The sequence below is a fragment of the Sus scrofa genome, chromosome 4 (genome assembly GCF_000003025.6).
Source record: "Sus scrofa isolate TJ Tabasco breed Duroc chromosome 4, Sscrofa11.1, whole genome shotgun sequence".
NCBI classification, from domain to species: Eukaryota; Metazoa; Chordata; class Mammalia; order Artiodactyla; family Suidae; genus Sus; species Sus scrofa.
This window is the reverse complement of record NC_010446.5, coordinates 71,296,757-71,316,100: the sequence shown is the minus strand read 5'-3', so window position 1 is coordinate 71,316,100 and position 19,344 is coordinate 71,296,757. Positions and strand designations below refer to the sequence as shown.

Below are 19,344 nucleotides of genomic sequence, written 5' to 3'. Positions count from 1 at the left end.
TTCTGCAGTCTTCTTCCTGCACATGGACTTCCCGCTTGCTTTCAGCCTCCTCTCCGCCAGTCTGTCCTTTGCACTTTTTCTAAATCACTTCAAAACTCTTCACTAACTCTTAACAGGATAAAATCTAAGAATATTCTTGGCTGCCCCACCTGACCCAAGTGGAGTCTCACAATTCCTCCTTCCTTCTTTCCTCTTCCTTCCTTGTATCCTTCCTTCCTTCTCCCCTCCTCTCTCCCTTCTTCCCTTATTTCATTTTCCTTAACTTCCTTCCCTCCATTTCTCTTAGACTTATTCTTTCCAGCCCTATGTATTGGGTTTCTGCTGTTTATCTGGTATTATGTTCAGTGTGGGGCACATGGCTGAGCAAATACACCTGTATTTTCTTCCCTTCAGGCACTTACCCTACAGTCTAGTGAGGGCAAGTGGCTTTTATCATGTAATCGTCCACTTAACTGTTAAGGGGCAACTATTACAAGTCCTGAAAAGGAGCACCCTGTGCCAGGAGATGCATGTCGGGAGATCCACCTGCCCTGCAGTGTGAGTGAGAGTTCACTGGAGTGGAGGGGACTGAAGGGGGTTCTGGGCAGGAAGCACCAAAGGGCACACAGTAGGACATCAAGAGCAGTAGCTTCCACTCCCTCATTACACATCCACTGCAGACTTGCTCTTCTGTGCCAGGGCTGGAGAAATAGCAACCAGTGTGCCTTGTGGACCCCTGCTCTCCGGGAGCCCATTGCGTAAGGAGTGAGAAGGGGCAGGCTCCTGGGCCATCTGGAGGTGAGGAGATGGCTGGGAAAGAGGACTGGGCATGGGAGGCGGCAACAGGCAGAGGCCTGGGGAGAGCACAGCCAGCTTCAGAGACGGAGATGTGGAAGAGCAGAATTTGTGCACTGCAGCCTGTGGGCCATCCCTCACCTGCTGCTCCAGCCTCCATCTCCCTCTCCCTCCCTCCCTCTCTCTTTCTCTGTCTGTCTCTCTCTTTCTCTCTCTGTCTCTCTCTCCCTCTCTCTCTGTCTCTCTCTCCCTCTCTGTTTCTTTCTGTGTGTGTCTCTCTCTCCCTCTCTCTGTCTCTGTCTCTCCCTTCCTCCCTCTTTCTCTCTCCCTCTGTCTCTCTCTTCCTCCCTCTGTCTCTCTCTGTCTCTCTCTCTGGGTCTCTCTCTGCCTCCCCCTTCATGTCTCTCTCTCCCTCTGTCTCTGTCTCTCTCTCCCTCCCTCTCTCTCCCTCTCTCTCTGTGTCTCTCTCTCTCCCCCCCATGTCTCTTTCTCCCTCTCTCTCTTTTCTCTTCCTCTCTTTCTGTTTCTCTGTGTGTGTGTCTCTCTCTCCCTCTCTCCGTGTGTCTCTCTCTCCTTCCCTCTTTCTCTGTCTCCCTCCCTCTCTCTGTCTCTCTCCCCCTCTTTGTCTCTATCTCTCTCTGTTTCTCTCTGTATGTCTCTATCTCTCTCTCTCCCTCTCCCCCCTCTCTATGTCTCTCCCTCCCTCTCTCCCTATCTTTGTGTGTGTGTGTGTGTCTCCCTCCCCCTCTCTTTCTGTCTCTCTCTCTCATAGCCTCACCTGGTATTTGCGCCCCAGTGCCAGCAGCGGGCTCTCAGTCCCCCACGCTCACTTCCTTCCATGCACTTTAGCAGTTAATCACTGCCTGCTCCTTTGCCCCTGTGTCTTGAGTGCATTTCATAATCTGTTTCCGTTTATGGCTCCCCTACTAGGGAAAGAGTTCCTTGCGAACACAAGTGTCACAGGTGCTCCTGTAAACACCTACTTGTTGCCTTCCCATCCGGTTCCCTGGCGGATCCTGCAGTCCTCTCCCGACAGGCCCTGTCACTTCCTCCTCTGATTTTGGTCCCTCACTTCCTTCTCCCCCTTCTCCTCCTGTGTGTAGAAGGAGGCAGATTCAGGTCTTTCCGAATCTTCAAAGTGTCTGCAAGACAGTCTCCGTTTTTGAGTTTTTGCTCATCTTGATGTGCCCTCGATGCATATGCCAATCAGATCACTGTCGTTTTATTTGCTGTCTCATTCGAGACCCCCTCCAGGAAGGGGAGAGCAGGAAAGGTCTCCACACCAGCCTGTCATTTGGTTTAATCTTCACAAATGTCCTCTGAGTAGGTATTAGCCTCCCTGACTTTACAGACAAGGAAAGGTTGGGGAGCTCACCCAAGGAACCCGGAGAATGAGTAAGTGGCAGAAGTGGGTGATAGTGTTGGGTTTATGGAGTTGCTTTATCAATCTGCTGGTGGCTTCCACCATCAGATTCCAGAGGATATGGTGCCATTATCCGTAAAAGATTTGATATTGGAAATGATTGTGCCCTACCCCTCAGCAGATCAGAGAAGAGTGTTCACCTGTGTGGGATTCCAGATGAACTCTGATTCTAGCATGTCTATTAGGGATAAATGCCTGAAGAATCACTAATCAATGAGTATGGGAAATCTGTTCACAAAGGGGGCTCTTAAGGGGAAGATTAACAAGGGTGCCTTGTTAATAGGGAGGTGGCTACTCCATGTTAACCTTATCACATCACAAGGAGCTCATCCTTAAGTTGTTTTCATGAAGGCTTTGGTTTGAAGCCACAGTTGGTGGCCTGGAATTAATTCTGGTATGAAAAAGCCTGAAAATGAGTGTGACCTCTGTCACATTCATCAAGGGGTGCTTCAAAAGCACGCACTTCTCAACAGCAGTGAGAGGAGACCTTGGTCCAAAATCCGTACGACTTGAGTGGAGAAAGGCCTTTTTGGTAGCAGGAGAGTTTTCTCTCAAACTTGCCTGTGGCATTCATAGCACTGTCCCCCATTATGGCTGAAACAGTCACCAGTAATGCCAGTTAAATTTCATCCATTGCAAACTCAGAGACATTTTGGACACCAAAACATAGAGGGTAAGGCCCTGCCATTTCTTGCATCAGTTTATCACAGCTGACTTCAAAGACTTATCACCCTTATGAAAACGGTGAAGGTAAAGGACCACACAGGGCAAGCCCTCCAGTGGCCACAGGCAAACTTCAAACTCCTTAGAGTGGAAATCAAAGCTTATAAAAACCGCTCTTTACGTAGCTCTCTTGCACCCCTGCCCTCCCCACCTTCCCACCTGCCGGCCATGCTGGATGATTTATTTGCTGTTTCTTTGCCTCCTCAGTTTGCAGTCTCTGTACCTTCTGCCTAGAACACCCCATTCTCTAATAACTCTTAATAACTCTTCAGCAGAAGGCTCACCTTCAAGAGTCCTTCCCTGACCACTCCACTCCAGGATAAGGGCTCCTCCCTCTCTGTCCCCTTAGATCCGGTTGACTCCATCCTGTCTCCTTACAGTTGCATCCGTGCTTCGAGGAGCATCCACCCTCATCAGCAGTGCCCTCCAAGAAGGCAGCAGTGCCCCTCCATTGCTGTATTCTAAGTTATCCTGTTAGATGTGGGCCTTTAAAGATGCCTAATACTTGAATGAATATATAATAAATGAATGAAAAGTTCCTGGATGAAATGAATTTACTGGATGGACTAGGCAGTGATTTTTTATCTTAGAACATGGCAGCAATAGTTCAGCAAAAGAAGCTGGTCTTACTGCCTTGCTTATCTCAATCTGAACTCCAAGATTTATATGATAAAACGATATGCCTGTACCTAACATTCGCTGCCTTACTCCTCAACTTATTTTTTCTACCAAATAGAATGCTGTGGGCCCCTGCCAGTAATTGAGGAGGTCCCATTGCAAAGACTATTAGAAAAAAAATCACCCAAATCACAAAAACGAAAGAGCAGTAATATACACATATGAATGAATGAATGGTCTTCCTGGCAATTGGAAAACAAGCAAGCTCAGGAAGTAAAAATAATTTATGTTATGGACTAATTGCTCAATGAGAAAGTAGACTGGGAGACTTCTGAAGTTCATCTCAATTTAAAAATGCTGAAATATCCTCATAAAACTATGAAATATTCAGGAAACCACATAGAACACACAAATGTTTTTTCATCTTTATAGACATTGTCTAAGTAAATTTGGATTTAAAATATGTGTACTAAACATAAGCAAAGTTGGAGAGATGAATCAGCTGATAGATTATAGATAGATGATCAGTAAATAGAAGGATAGGTAATTACAAAGAATAATATTTTTACTTGGGGAAGTTAAATCTTCTATATAGCAGGTATATCTATGTGGCTGTCTGAGCTTATAGGTGTGCTCTGTGATAACCAAAAGGTATTTGTTAAAAATGGAGAGTATTGGAGTTCCCGTCATGGCTCAGTGATTAACAAACCCGACTAGTAACCATGAGGTTGCAGGTTCAATCCCTGGCCTCGCTCAGTGGGTTAAGGATCTGGTGTTGCTGTGATCTGTGGTGTAGATCACAGACATGGCTTGGATCCCACGTTGTTGTGGCTGTGGTGTAGGCCAGCAGCTGTAGCTCTGATTTGACCCCTAGCCTGGGAACCTCCATGTGCCGTGGGTGTGGCCCTAAAAGGACAAAAGACAAAAAAAAAATGCAGAGTATCTCTTTGTTCTTTATTATAGTTTCAATTGCATTATAGATAAATTAACCCACATCAAAAAGAAGAAAGGGAAGATAGCCAGTCTCTCATACTATATGTTGTTCTAATACTTTCTGCTGAGGCAAATTCCTTTGGATGTGTTATTTGAGTTGCTAGGAATCCTTTCTTTTTATTTCTGTGTACAGTCTTGAGTCTCAGGTGCACGCAATGGTATATAGTTTCCATCTCATAACAATCCAAAATTCAATCATACAGGAACTTTGTTCTCCCTAAACCAATGTATTAGGATAAACACACTTAGGATATTGCTTTAAAAAACAAAACAAAACAAAACACGATGTTTATATAGTGCATAACACATTAACAGCAAAATACAAAAGAAATCCATCATTCCAAAAACATTTCCAGTTACAGATTATATATATGAGTGAAATAAATTTCTGGTAAATTGGAAATTTGGCAAATTGCTCATTTGGTAAACTGACAAATGTGGGGAAGTGTTAACTTGCAAATTAATCTGTATTCCTTTTCCTAAGACCTTTTGAAAGGAAGCCTATCATTTAATAGTTGGACAAACTGTCCAAGTTCCTATCCTAACCCTGATAGTGACTAGGCAACCTAGTGCTTATCTTTTGCCTTGGTTTTATCGTGGTGGTTGAATGACTTGGTCTTGTAAAGTGCTTGGCACAGTACCAGAAAGGTAGAAAGCAGCAGAGTAATAAGTCTTGTTATTGTTAGGAAATTAGGAGCAAACTGTTGGGGTCTGCTCAGCTCGAAAATTTCATCTTTGAATGTTCAGAGGTGACATCAACAGTACATCTTGGTGGGGGGAGGGAGTGGGATGGACAGGGAGTTTGGGGTGGGTAGATGCAAACTATTACACTTAGAATGGATAGGCAACGGGGTTCCACTATACAGCATATAGCACAGGGATCTATATTCAATCATTTGGGATAGAACGTGATGGAAGATAGTATGAGAAAAAGAATGTATATATATATATATATATATATGTATGACTGGGTCACTGTGCTGTACAGAAGAAAATTGGCACAACATTGTAAATTGACTATGCTTTAATTAAAAAAATAGTACAACTTGGTAGGAATCAGAATATATCTCAATCACTGAGTTCGTGCTGTGATTTTAAATAGATTTGTTTTATTGTGTATTTTTATAACTATGAGTTGATTTGCTTTTCCAAAAAAGTACGTTCTTAGGTTTGCCATCCTAATAATTAAGAAGCATGTGGTTTTTCAGTTAATTCTGTTCATTTCCTCACTTTAGTCTCGCTTTATGTCCTTTCCCTTAACTTTTTTTTATTTTTTTATTTTTTGTCTTTTGTCTTTTTAAGGGCCGTACCCACAGCACATGGAGCTTCCCAGGCTAGGGGTCCAATCAGAACTGTAGCTGCCAGCCTACACCACAGCCACAGCAATGCCAGATCCAAGCTGTGTCTGTGACCTACACCACAGCTCATAGCAAAGCCAAATCCTTAACCCACTGAGAGAGGCCAGGGATCGAACCCACAACCTTATGGTTCCTAGTTGGATTCGTTTCCATTGTGCCACGATGGGAACTCCCTCCCTTTACCTTTATCCCTGGCTTTTTTCTCATGACTGAGTGGTCTACACTGCTCTCTCAAATACACCCATAATTAGATTTATTTAAATGAAAAATATCAGACACCAGATGCCATCTTATTAGCAACATCTTTAAAATCTGATGTGGTTGTTTGTAACTTTAGCAGTTTGCCAAACATACACACTGAGAATGTAGCTTAGCTATTTTCACTATTCATGGGGGTACTTTGCGGTTCAGAAAAGTGCATTTCACGCATCTGGTGCATTTTTTAGAAAATGTCTAAACCCACTCATCCTAGAAGACTACTAACAGAAGGTATTAGCAGGTCAACAATATCTGCTAATACCAGAAGCCTCAATGTATATATTGTAGCTTATGTTAACTTTTTAATGTAGTTTCAAGCTCCTCTAAATTTCCAGTGATTTTGGAGCCTTAACTCATTATTATAAATGTATTCTTTTTAAAGAAAATTATAAATGACAAAGACATAAAATGTAAATTGAGTTTTAGAAAAAAGTTAAAAAGCTTCTCATCAGGTTTCTAATAAGAACGTGGCTATTTTATGCAGTGTTTAAAATTCATAAGTCTATTATTTGGCACAGCATTGAATAGCTAATAAATTATTTCAATATTTATTGTCATTTAACAATTGCTAATAAGTTATTTCAACATTTATCTTCATTTAACAATGGGAAGCAATAATTTAATTAGTATGCCTATTTAAGAAGCTAAACATTCATGGATTTTTGTAGTAAAATAAAATGAATGAGCAAACCATTGTATTTGGCCTGTTAATTGTGCTGTCGTGGTGCGTTCCCTCCTCAGCCGTCAAGCTGTTCTTTGTGTCAGATTTCCAGACCTCAGTGTCTTTGTCTGCATAAGAAAGTGGGTGGATGAATTGAGCCCTAAGACCCTCTCCATTGATGAGTCTTGACCTTAATTCAGTCTAATATTCTTGGGGAAGGCATTTCCTAATATATAAGACATTAATAAAGCCCCTTAATCAGTGAGGCCAGCATGCTTAGAGTTCGTAGCATGTAATTGGAAGGTAGTTTCCCATCACGGAAGTATGTTGCCTCCTTGCTCATTCTTAATCCTACTTATTAATTTCTGTGCTTTCAAAAAATATTTTACATGATCATATATTATCCTATAATTATATTAAGGGCATATGCTCTACTCTTAATGAAATAGTCCAACAGTTGAAAGTTTGTTAATTTTACTGCACTCCATTTTCAAACATGATCCTCATTTGGGGGAATGGAAGTGAAGGGTTTTGACTAACATCCCAGAAAAGTGACGATTTGATATTCTGACTAAAAGATAGCTAGATAGCTAGATAGACAGCTCACAGAAAATTTGCATAATTGTGTTCCTTGGAAAAGCTAGTAGTCAGAAAACAAATCAAATCAGGACTTGGATTTAACTTGTATCTGCAAGCCAGCAAAGCACTTTAAAAATAAATCTAGTTTTACTGGCATCTACCGAAAGCAGTAGAAACTATTGGATTTTTAATTTCTAGAGCTCTTAAGGAACCTGATAAGGAACACTCTTTTCTGAAGAGTCTGTTGCTTCCCAGAAGACAGACTTATTGACATTTGTATTATTGATTTATTTAGTATACATGTCTTTCATCTCCACATTTTTCTCTTTCTCCCCCTTCCCCTTTCTCTCCAGTATACAGTATGGACTGCCCTTTGGGTCACCTGGAATGTGTTCATTATCTGCTTCTATTTGGAAGTAGGTGGACTCTCTAAGGTAAGTGTATCGTGCTTTTAAAGTACTCTTTTATAAAGAGTACACTAATAAATCATCCAAGTAAAGTTACAAATGGATACACATATTTCTGTACAGTAATCTAAGCAACAGTACAAATAGAACACTAATCAAAACAAAGCTTGGGTACCATTCAGGAAAGAATGATCTTGGGAGCGTGTTAATACAATGATGCTCCAAAGCAATGGCCCTGTGATTTAGTTAAGCTGTAGTGGAACCCAGTTTCCATTGTATCCCCATGCCCAGTGACCACAGCCCCAAATGTTAAGTGAGAAACGGTTTTGAATATTCTTCGGTTTAAAGTGGGGCAAGGGATTGACTAAGATGTAAATGTAACAAACATGAATAGCAAGTTGCTATCTTTGCTTGAATCTTAATTCTGAAAAAAGAAGTTTGACTGGGAATGAAATTTCTCATTATATGTAAGTAGAGCATATGTCTGCAAACAATCAAGTACATCAGTGTAGTGATTCCTGTTGTGAAATCCTGATCAGAAAAGAGTTGTCTTGATGTGGCGGCATGATACAAATGTTCTTTCTGTCTGTCTAGAACTCATGTCAGCAAAGCACATAATTTTCATTATGACTCTTGTGGAACCATCTTTTGATTACCATCCAAAGGGTAGAGCATCTTGGGTTAAGTCTCTTGTGTTTCCTAAGCATTTTTCTCATGAGGCAGCACAGTTTTCACTTGAAATCATAGAGAGGAAACTGAACAGTATGATTACAAAAAGAATAAAAAGCTGTAATCTATTTTTAGATTTCTTGTTATCAACTTTGTGCAAACTTATTCTATTGTTGTATGATAGTCTCAAATTTTCCTTAAGTAACGGAATGGTCTTCCATTACCATTTGTGATTTTGATCTTAAAAAATTTGCCTTGAGCAGCACAGAGATTTTTAGAATTGTTAGGCTCCACTGGAGTCCGTAAGATAACAAAGAATTTTTGATTCGGCCAAACAGCAAAAAATCCCTGAAGAGTTTTCTCCAGAACTTCCTGAAGTGGTTAATCTTTGTTCTTCACTGCAGTAACTTGGTAATTAGAGCTTGTGAGAGTTCCCGTTGTGGCTCAGCAGTAATAAACCTGACTAGTATCCATAAGGACACAGGTTTGATCCCTGGCTCCACTAAGTGGGTTCAGGGTCTGGCATTGCCATGAGCTGTGGTATAGGTTGAAGACACGACTAGGATCTGGCATTGCTATGGCTGTGGCATAGGCCAGCAGTTGTAGCTCCACTTCAATGCGAGCCTGAGAACTACCATATGTTGCAGATGCAACCCTAAAAAGGAAAAAAAAAATTAGAACTTGTCATCATTTTCTCACACTGGCAAGTATAGTCAGGAACCAGAAATGACATTTCTAATTTTGAGTTCCATACAACACCAACATCTACCTTTAACGTTTGTGCTTTCAATCATATTTCACCACTCATTTCTAAGACAGGGAAAAGTACTAAAATCAGTGCCCAGTTATCATCTGTAACATGCAGATTATAAAGCAATTTTAAAATGCAAATTTTGTGAATAAAATAATTGTGAATAATAAGCCTAACATTTTTCAACTCATTGCATTTTGTATCTCATGATTTGAATGGTCATTTTAAATCATATTTTTAATTCCCTGTGTGGAAAATCATCTTTTATTTCCTTCATTGTTAATTGATTTGGAATAAATTAGACCAGAGAAAAGTTTGTGTGGTAGAATTGGCATCCTACTGTGTTGAAAGAAGACAGAATTTCAAATCATAAGTCTTTCATTCAAATCTTTTCTTTAGCACTTATAAGCTCTGGGTCCCAAATCACTGAGCCCCACGGTCTTTGTGAAGAATAAAAACAAACAAGCTCCTCCAATAATGACAGCAATCAGTGACTATTTGGTGTTTAGCAATGTTTTGAGCACATCAAATATGGTAACTCAGGTAAGCTTCAAACCAATCCTGTGATGCGATTTTTTCTTTTTAAAAAATAAAATAATAATAGTAGTGATTTGTTGCACACAAGGCTTATTTCTGCCTGCCACATACGGTGACCTTTGTGAACCATTTTTTTTTTTTTTTTTTTTTTTTTTTTTTTTTTTTTTTTTTTTTTGGTAACTGCTTTTCTAATATCCATGTGCATGTCAAGGGTTTTTTTGTTTTTTTTTTTTCCTTATTTCTTTGAATTCAAGGTTTTAAAAATGGGTATAATAGCCCTAGTTATTCATTTTATTACTCGTTCAAGTGCCATTGAGCTGTTGACCAAGTACTCTAGGTCATTATAAGGATAGATGACTCCAGAATGAGCCTCTTGGATTTTCCAGTGTTCTCTTTCTATTTACTGTTTCAAAGGCTGGTAACATCTTCCTGGGCAGCCACAGGGAAGCCTCAATTCTAATCTGTAGGAAATTTATTCTCAAAGCTAGAGCAGAGTTAGGGAGCCCTGATAAACCCAAGCACCTCTGCTATTTTCCAGGTTGTACCCCATTTCATAAGCTATTCCTTCTCCGCATGGGCTAGTTTATTTACTAACTTTCCAGAGTCCTCCATCTCCCGCTAGTTTATGGAGGCATTTCTTGGAATACCCCCCTTGCATATATTAATAGACGCCTCCTTTTACCTTTGTTTTTGCCCCAAATGTCCATTCTAAAATGTTGACTCTTTCTCCCAGAAGGATTAAGATTAATTTCCACAACACCTCTGTGGATCTGGGTTTATTCCAATGACACTTAATAAGAATAACCATTCTTCTGAACTAAAGGTACACTTGCCTGGCCATGAGCACTCATATATCTGGCCCATTATGGGGACTTGGTCATGACCTTGAGATTTTCCCTTTGCTGTTATCTGCTCACCACCTCAGCATCATGCTTTTGTCCTGATTCTCCCCAGACTTTCGAGAACTTGAAGGAAACAGATATACTCTTTTAAGGAATGTGGGCATGTACCGTGAAGTTAAGAATAACTGGGGCTGAGTGATCAAAAGTGCCTTCGCTTACATAATCTACTAGAGCCTCAGTTTCCTTTTCTGCAAAACGGGGAAAGCCACAGCACTAATTTTATTGGATTATTGAAGGAATTCGCTAAGGTAATTCATACAGAGAACTTAGGATCTTGGCATACTGTGAGGTTTCAGTAAAACGTGGTTCTTATAATGCCAGTCAGCATCATCATCTTTATTATTATTGAGAAATTAACAGACCTCACGATCCTCATTCTGAAAACCTTTGGGACATATATTTATTACCATGCAAGAGCTATAAAAGGGGGGAAATGTAGGACTGACTGACTTGTTTAAAAAGTACGTAATAGTCCCTTGTGGTAAGACCTCAGATCTGCATATTAACTTCACAGCTGTAACGTTCTTAATTAAACTCTTCCCTTCAACATGTAAATAGCGTTTTTGAAATACTTATGCATCTAAATCCTCCTGCAGTCCCTTCTGCTCCCCCTGGGAGGACTTTATGTATCTTTGGAGTCTCTGAGGCTGTTTCTCATGCCACATTTTAAGATCACCGAGGGTACAATTACTAAGTTATCGCTGCTTCTTTGAAAGTTGCAAGACTTGAAATCATTTTTTTCTTCCTAAGGTCCATGCAGAATGTAAATACGAAAATCCAACTCAATAGCTGCAGTTAAAGATACTGAAAGTTAGGTCGAGAATTCAAGTTGTACTTGTTTTTAATTGCAAAGGAATTCAGCTGATGTCTTAAGGCATCTTTTTGATGACTCCAAATTCCAAGAACTTGAGGCTACTCTTTCTTCTAAATGACTCTTCCTGAAAGATGTATAGAACTTACACATCAGTAATCCTAGAGAATTTGCAGGGTGTCACATTTTTGTGGAATTCAGACTGTGTGCATTTGTGCATGAGCATAATTTGACGTAAAAAGGAATGCAAAGAAATTCTCTGAAGATTTACCTTATATTAATCATGAGCTTTGATCCAGGGTCTTCTACAAACCTAGGCAGGAAGCGGGGAGTGCAGCACCCACTAATCCTTCCTCATGCCTCCTCTGCAGACTTCATGTTGCCTTCACACAGGAGAACTACCTCCATCTGTTTCTCTAGGTCATGTTTTAAGGACATCACTTTTTCCACAGGACTTGATTTGTGGGTATTTTGATTCTTAAAGCAAGTTACGCCATTTCCCCAGATGGCAGTAATAGCACTTTCTTGTCCTCTTGTGACTTAAATCGTCACCATTCATTCATGAGGGTCCTCTTCTCTTGTGAGTTTCTTTGGGTGACTACTTCTCCTGGGCAGCCTGGCAGGGTCAGTGAGATCATTCTTCTTTTTCAAGGCTCGTTATTATTACCTCGCCTGAATTGTCCCTTCGTACTTATTCTCTTTCTTGATGAAGATTCATTTTCCTTCAAGGTTGGAGTCTTCCACAGTGGCTCTGGACAAGCACTTTCAAGTAGGAAACTTTTAGATCATCAGTTCTGAGTTCTGTATAGGAGGAAGGAATTGCATAGGAAACGGAGCCTCTAGTCCCTTCAGCAGCTTACCATCCATTCACTATTTCTAATAAACATTCTAAATTTTTTTTTTGTCTTTTTAGGGCCATACCTGCAGCATATGGAAATTCCCAGGCTAAGGGTTGAAGCTGAGCTGCAGCTGCCAGCCTGTGCCACAGCCACAGCAAGCGGAATCTGAGCCACGTCTGTGACCTACACCACAGCTCATGGCAACGCTGGATCCTTAACCCGCTGATCATGGCCAGGGATGGAACCAGCATCTTCATGGATATTAGTTGGGTTCATTACCACTGAGCCACAATGGGAACTCCCTCTTTTTATGTCTCAAAGAGTTCCTTCTCTGTGGGCCATTTCAAACTAAATCAGGGATGTATTATTTCTTTATTTTAATAAATAAAACTTACTGAATCTAATGATGGGTATTCAGCTTAAATTTATCCTTTCCTTTTGATGGTTTCTTCCTTCTTGGGCATTTTTCAAAAAAAATCTTGAAATGTGATGTTTATGGAGCGCTGAAGCTTGGATACAAAATATCTTTATTTGAGAATAATTTATCACCAAATGACATTGGAATAGCATCCAAGAAGCCCAGCAAAACTACACCTACTTTTGAAACTACAGGAATGATATCTTACGTATTGTATCGTGAGGTAGACAGCATATCTGTGTAAATCAGACTCTTTGGAAAAGCGCATAAACGTTCAGTTCACTAGAATAACAAAATATTTCTGATTACGAAATAATATACTAGTATATATTTTTCCTGCTGTCCTAAAAGAATGTTTTCGTCTGTAGTATTGACTGAGGGGAAGTGGGGGATGGAAGTGGTGGTGGACATCAATTTGGTTATTAAAAATTTATAAAGGAAGAACCATGACAATAAGTTTCTGGGAATTAAATCGAAATGAGACCCCCAAACTTGGAAATGTTCTTTTGTTTGTTTGTTTCCTACATGGTCCTCTTACAAAGTGATGCAATTATATTCTTTTAAAAAAATAGCAAAGCAACATAACTATAGTTATGCATTTCTTATTCCAAGGGACTTAAACAATACTTTTTCCTTTGGCCTGGGTCTAAGTGAACATAATTTCTGAAAATAACATCTTCAGTGTCCTTTGTGTGGTACAATAATTGTTTCTCCCATAGCTTCTTTTTCACAGTAAAGAAAATTATAAGCATGTTTAAACTCAGTATTATATTTTTCATAGATTTCATCAAATACAAATATTTTGAAAATTTTTGCTCAAAAAATCCAATTTGCCGCTACGTTATAGTCCAGTGACATATAGAAACCACAATAAACTAAGTAATTGCTGCAGCCTGGGTAGTGTTAGGAGTTTTTAATCACAAGTTTGTGTGGTAATCTCATGCCCTTCTGTAAAGATTCAAGCAGTTTTTTCTAAAGAGCAGATGAATCTATGAATATATGAATCTATCAAGAGTGGCTTTATTTATTGCTATAGAATGAGGCTCACTGTATTGAACAAAGCCTAATCAAATATCATTGAATAACTAGGTTATTGTCTCAACTCTTTGGATTATAATCATCAAATGGTTTTGTTTCTTTGAATAAACTCTCTCCCAGCTATTTTGTCGGAAACCCTATTCCCACTCATTACATTATGTAACAGATTCTGTAACAAATTTGTCATTAAAAATTAGTTTCCTGGGAGTTTTTATGGCTCAGCAGGTTAAGAATCCAACTAGTATCCATGAGGATGCAGGCTGGATCCCTGGCCTCGCTCTGTGGGTTAAGGATCCAGCATTGTCATGAGCTGTGGTGTAGGTGCAGGCATGGCTTGGATCTGGCATTGCTGTGACTGTGGCATAGGCGGGCAGCTGCAGCTCTGATTCACCCACCCCGCCACCAGCCTGGAAACTTCCATTATACAGCAGGTGCAACCACAAAAAGAAAAAAAAAATTAGTCCTCTGCCTGATAAAGCTGTTCTCCCCTCACCAAAGTTGAGCGTGCTTAAGGGCTTTCCTCTCTTCTCTTGACCCCACTGCTCGGGGAGAAGAGACAGGAAATAGTCATCTTTCTATGGCAGCCTTGAGCTGATGACAAAGTTTGCAGGGATTCTGACCTCACCCTGTCCTTAATCTTTTCCCACCACTGCTAACAGCCACTGCTGATGTGAAAATCCCCAAACTGGCTAATTCTCCCATTATATTTGTTAAAACAATATTTATCTTTCATAAATCTCTATTCCAGTTGATATAAGTTTGTGAAGCCTCTGGTTACGTATCATTAAGCTATTCTCAGTTGGAATGTGGCTGCTGAATTTCCATGTAAGCATTTTTTTTTCAAAAAAGAACTTTGGATTCTGCAGAGTAACCACACTTACAGCTGATATTCAAAGGCTTTGCTGTGTATTTTAAAGGCAGTTTAAAGATGCTACTGAAAAATTTCTGATGCAGTTGGTTGAATATAAGGTCATTTCAAAACAATGTGTAGAACAAATAGAACATGAGTAAATGCCATTAAGATTTTGGATTTTCCTCTGATGTTAATTAGTTTGTTCCAAAGACACAATCTCTTTGCTGTGAAGCGTCAATTAAAGAGTATGGTCTTGGCGGAGAAGAATTTCAGGTGACATTTACAACGGTTCATAAGATTATAAAAGGGAGCCTGATAAATGCATTTAGTTGTGTTTATTTACTCTTTTAAAGCTGGAATAACAGCATATATCACTGCCTGTTCTTATAAAATAAAAGAGCAGCACGCAGTCAAATTATAACTGATGAGCATTAAGCTGAAGGGCCCGATAGGATCAGAGAAGCCTAGGGGAGCAATTACTCAACGACTACTCTCAGATGAAGGCAAACGCATGTCATTTAAATGCTTCGTATCAATTTTTCCTATGGAGCCTGTGAGGAAGGAGGAGAGGAATCCCAGATAACCATAATCATTATCTAAAAAGTTCTCTTTGCCCAGAGAAAGTTTCTCTTTGAGCCCCCGGGCTGTGATGGCCCAGAATTACAGGTCTGATATGGGTTGGAGTGTTGAACGTAGACAGCCTGCAGAGTATCTGTTGGAACCCCAGTGCTGTACCACCAGCGGCCCCAGCACGAGAGTTCTGGATCCCTGGCTCAGAAGGGATAAGCTGAATGATGAAGAAATCAGTCAGGTTTACAGGGAAAGATGTGAAACGTGGAAATGATTGGCCAGAGGTTTAGCAGCAAGGATGCGAAGGGGAAAAGGAGAGAGGTTTTGCTTTCTCTTGACACAGGGCGCTGCTAAGAGAATGACAGTTCAGAAATCCTTGTAGCGAGACGCCCTTTTCTTGTGAAGCTCCTGACAAATCCTGTCTGCCCAGCAGCAGGGCTGCCTGGGAGGGTGGCCGGGCATGGACTGACCAGGAAAGAGAGTCTGCCAGCACAAGCCATTTCAGCCCCCATGTCCTGTCTGAGGACTGACAGGAAAACCGAGAAAAGGGCCCGGAGCAAAGATGGTCCAGAAGATGAGGCAGAACTGGCTGGTCCCAGACCACTGAATAGAGGCCAGGGTGACAGCATTCAAGGGAGAGGAACACAGGAAGAATCTCATTGTCCAGGATTCAGGAGGAGCCTGTGTCTCCTCTGCCCTTTAAGCCTCCAGCCTCTCTTCCCCCTTTGCCTGTTTACAGACTTAGACATAGCAGAAGAACAGCGACCACACCACATCCAGTTGTGTTCCCTGGAATTGTTAGAAGGCTGGTGAAATGGTCAAATCAGCACACCAAAGTGCCAGCGGTCTAGATGCCCTGAACAGTTGGCTTTTTCTCTGGAAACTCTCAGCCTCCTTCAGAAACTAGATGGGTTGTCTCACCATCAAATAACAAATGCCACTGAGAAAACAAAGGAAGGTATTTTAAAAAGTAATTCTACCCTAATCTTGGGGAAGCTTGGCATGGTTCAAGTTCTCTGAGAACTTATTTATGGAATTGGAATATCAGTAGTTCTTAGTTACCTCAAAGTATAGACACTTTGAAAACATGTACTTCTGAGATTCAAATTAGATGGGGAGGGACAGAATTGAATGAAGTGTGGCTCCCTTTTTAAAAAAAAGGAAGAATATCCATTTAAATTAATTTACAAAGGGGAAGTGTAACTCCCTGTGAAAATCATGTTGCTTTCCTAATGTTCTAGGTGTTCAAGCACATCCATCTAATCACTCTTTCATCAAACAAATAGTGGCAGACGTTTCATTCATTCCCTTTTCCTTCTGGTCCAGAGTCAGAGAAAAATCCACCTGTTTGAGGTAGCAGTTCCACTTCTGGGTATTTACCCAAAGGAAATGAAATCACTGTCTTGAAAAGATGTCTGTACTGCCATGTTCATTGCAGCATTATTTCCAACAGCCAAGACATGGAAATAGCCAGAGTGTCCATCATCAGATGACTAGAGAAAGGAAATGTGATATATTATAGGAATGTCACTCAGGCGCCAAGAAAAAAGAAATCCTGCCATTTGCTGGAACATGGATGGACCTCGAGGGCATTATTTTAAGTGAAATAAGTCAGACAGAGGAAAACTAGTGCTATATTTACCACTTATATATAAAGATAATGAACTAATAGATACAAAGAACAGATTGGTGGATGCCAATGACAGGAGGTGACGGGTGGAGAAAATGGGTGCAGGTAGTCAAAAGTCACAGACTTCCAGTTCTAAGATGAGTAAGTCCTGGGGTACAGCATGATGACTATAGCGAACAATATTGATTGTATATTTGGAAGTTCCTAGAAGAGGAGATCTTAAAACTTCTCATCACAAAAAAAATTTATAACCATGTGAGGGGATGGATGTTCATGAAAGCTACTGTGGTAATAATCATTTTCCAGTGTATACATATACAATATTATATGTAAGTTATATCTCAATATAACTGGGGGAATGTGAAAGAAATTTAAGTAAAATCAAGGTGTCAGCAGGCTGTGTTGTTTTCTGGAGGCTCTAGAGGAGAATTCATTTCCTTTCATCTTCCAGCTTCTAGAGGCTGCCCACATACCTTCCTGTCTTCAAAGCCAGCGATGGCAGCCCCAATCCTTCTCACGCTGCCATCTCTGATTTTCTGCAGCCAGGAAAATGTTCTCCACTTTTAAGGACTCAGGTGACTAGATTGGGCCCAACCTGGATCATACAGGCGAATCTCAGCCTATCAAGGTCCTGCACTTTAATCATATGGATAAAGCCCCTTTGCCACCCTAAGGTTCCTCATTCACAGGTTTTGAGGATCAAGACCCAGACGTCTTTTGGGGTCACTCTGCCACCACAGTGGTGGCTGCCATCTTGGACTATGAGGTGACCTTGAAGATGTCAACCATGCATGAGCAAACTGAATAAAAGGAAAATAGGAGCATGGGACGCTAACTCTGTGGAGCTTTTGTATCCACCCTGAATGGCCCATAAAGATTTCTTTCATATTAGAAAATATGTTTAAGCCACCTTGGGGGGCTTGAACTATGCAGATGCAAATAATACCTGCCCAAACCTAGAAAATTCTACAGACAATTGCACTTAGCATTTTCTTGGTTCAAAACACTGTGCCAGGCACTAGGACTGCATCCAGTTCCTGCCCTCATAAAATGTCCCATATCATAGGAAAGACAGACGTTAAGTGAGTAATAACAAGAAGACATAACCAGTGTTATGATAGTGACGGGAAAGGGCTCTGATTGCCTAGGACAGGGAACATCTGTCACCAGGACAGCTTCCTAAGGAGGGTGAGGATTATACACACTCAGCACAGAGCAGCGTTACAGTCCCCCCGCTGACCTCAAACATAAATGCTGCTGTGGACCTACCACCTGCGAGAAAAGCACTTGGACTTGCTAATTTTTTTAACTCCTTGAAATGAATTTTCCTCATTCCACTCAATTCCATCCCACACTCTTTTTCCAGACTCTCTTCTGGCCAGCATGTAGTGAAGAGAGATCTCTGTGGGGTTATATGCGTTAGAGCCAAGGTCACTACCCTTGGAAGATGGGTCCTATAAGGACATACTCTAAGCAAGGGAGCTTTCAAGTTCTCCATCATGACTCCCAGTGGCCTGGAAATATCTGTTTAGGCAGAGCTGGGAGAAAAATCCCAGAGTGCTGGGGGTCCTTTTGCATTAATTTTCCTGAGCGTAAGTAGGCAAATGTGCTCCTCAAATATAAGCCTGTGTCATTGCCCAATTGCACTGTTTAGCTTAGGGCCAGCAACTGATTCAAAAAGTATTTCAAGGGAGGGAAGATAAGCTTCCTGCAAAGTCCTCTGTGTGCTGCTGAATGAGAAATGGCACTGGGTTAAGAAGTCTTTTCAGGAGTTCCCGTCGTGGGTCAGTGGTTAAGAAATCCGACTAGGAACCGTGAGGTTGCAGATTTGATCCCTGGCCTCGCTCAGTGGGTTAAGGATCCAGCCTTGCTGTGAGCTGTGGTGTAGGTCACAGACGAAGCTCAGATCCTGCATTGCTGTGGCTCTGGCATAGGCCGGAGACCACAGTTCCAATTAGACCCTAGCCTGGAAACCTCCATGTGCCGCGGGTGCGGCCCTAGAAAAGACCAAAAAAAAAAGTCCTTTCAAAACAAGCACTCTATCTCCACACTTCTTTTAGCAACAAAAATTCAATGTGGTTGCACTGTCTGGAGAGTTGATTTGACCCTATTTCCGGAATAAAGTGCCGTGATTTGATGACATCATTTCCACAGGAACCATCTATGTTTTAGCTTCTACATAGAATTCATCATTCTGTGCTTGTCCTTAATTAGAGAATTAATAGAAAAAGCACTTCCTCTGTGTATTAAGTATCAGGGGGCGTTAAGGCTAGTGTGGGGGTGAGTGTGAGAAGATATTCTGCCTAGGTTAGGGCAGTAGAGAATCACAGAAGCCCTGATTGGATGAGTCGTGCTCAGCCTTAACTAAGATCCTGAAACAATGAATGTGGTTGTTATTTCCTGTGTACAATTACTCTTATATGCTGAGAACATGGTATGGATTTTGCTTTAGCATAAGAAACAGGCAGGCTACTGGTCCCTGAAATCAATGACAATCAGAAGAGCCTAGACATTGGGTGATTTGATGAATAA

The 19,344-nt window shown here is 40.9% G+C and overlaps 1 protein-coding gene across 4 annotated transcripts in view; it reads left to right on the top strand.

Annotated features, from left to right (window-relative positions):
* NKAIN3 (sodium/potassium transporting ATPase interacting 3) overlaps positions 1–19,344 on the top strand; it is a 567,854-nt gene that overhangs the window by 292,399 nt on the left and 256,111 nt on the right. For all 4 annotated transcript variants that reach the window (XR_002343291.1, XR_002343290.1, XM_021089314.1 and 1 more), the window contains exon 3: positions 7,741–7,821. Coding sequence is in view for 2 of the 4 variants with exons in the window: in XM_021089314.1 (XP_020944973.1) it covers positions 7,741–7,821 (81 nt within the window). In the remaining 2 variants the exon portion in view is untranslated. The remainder of the gene's footprint in view (positions 1–7,740; positions 7,822–19,344) is intronic.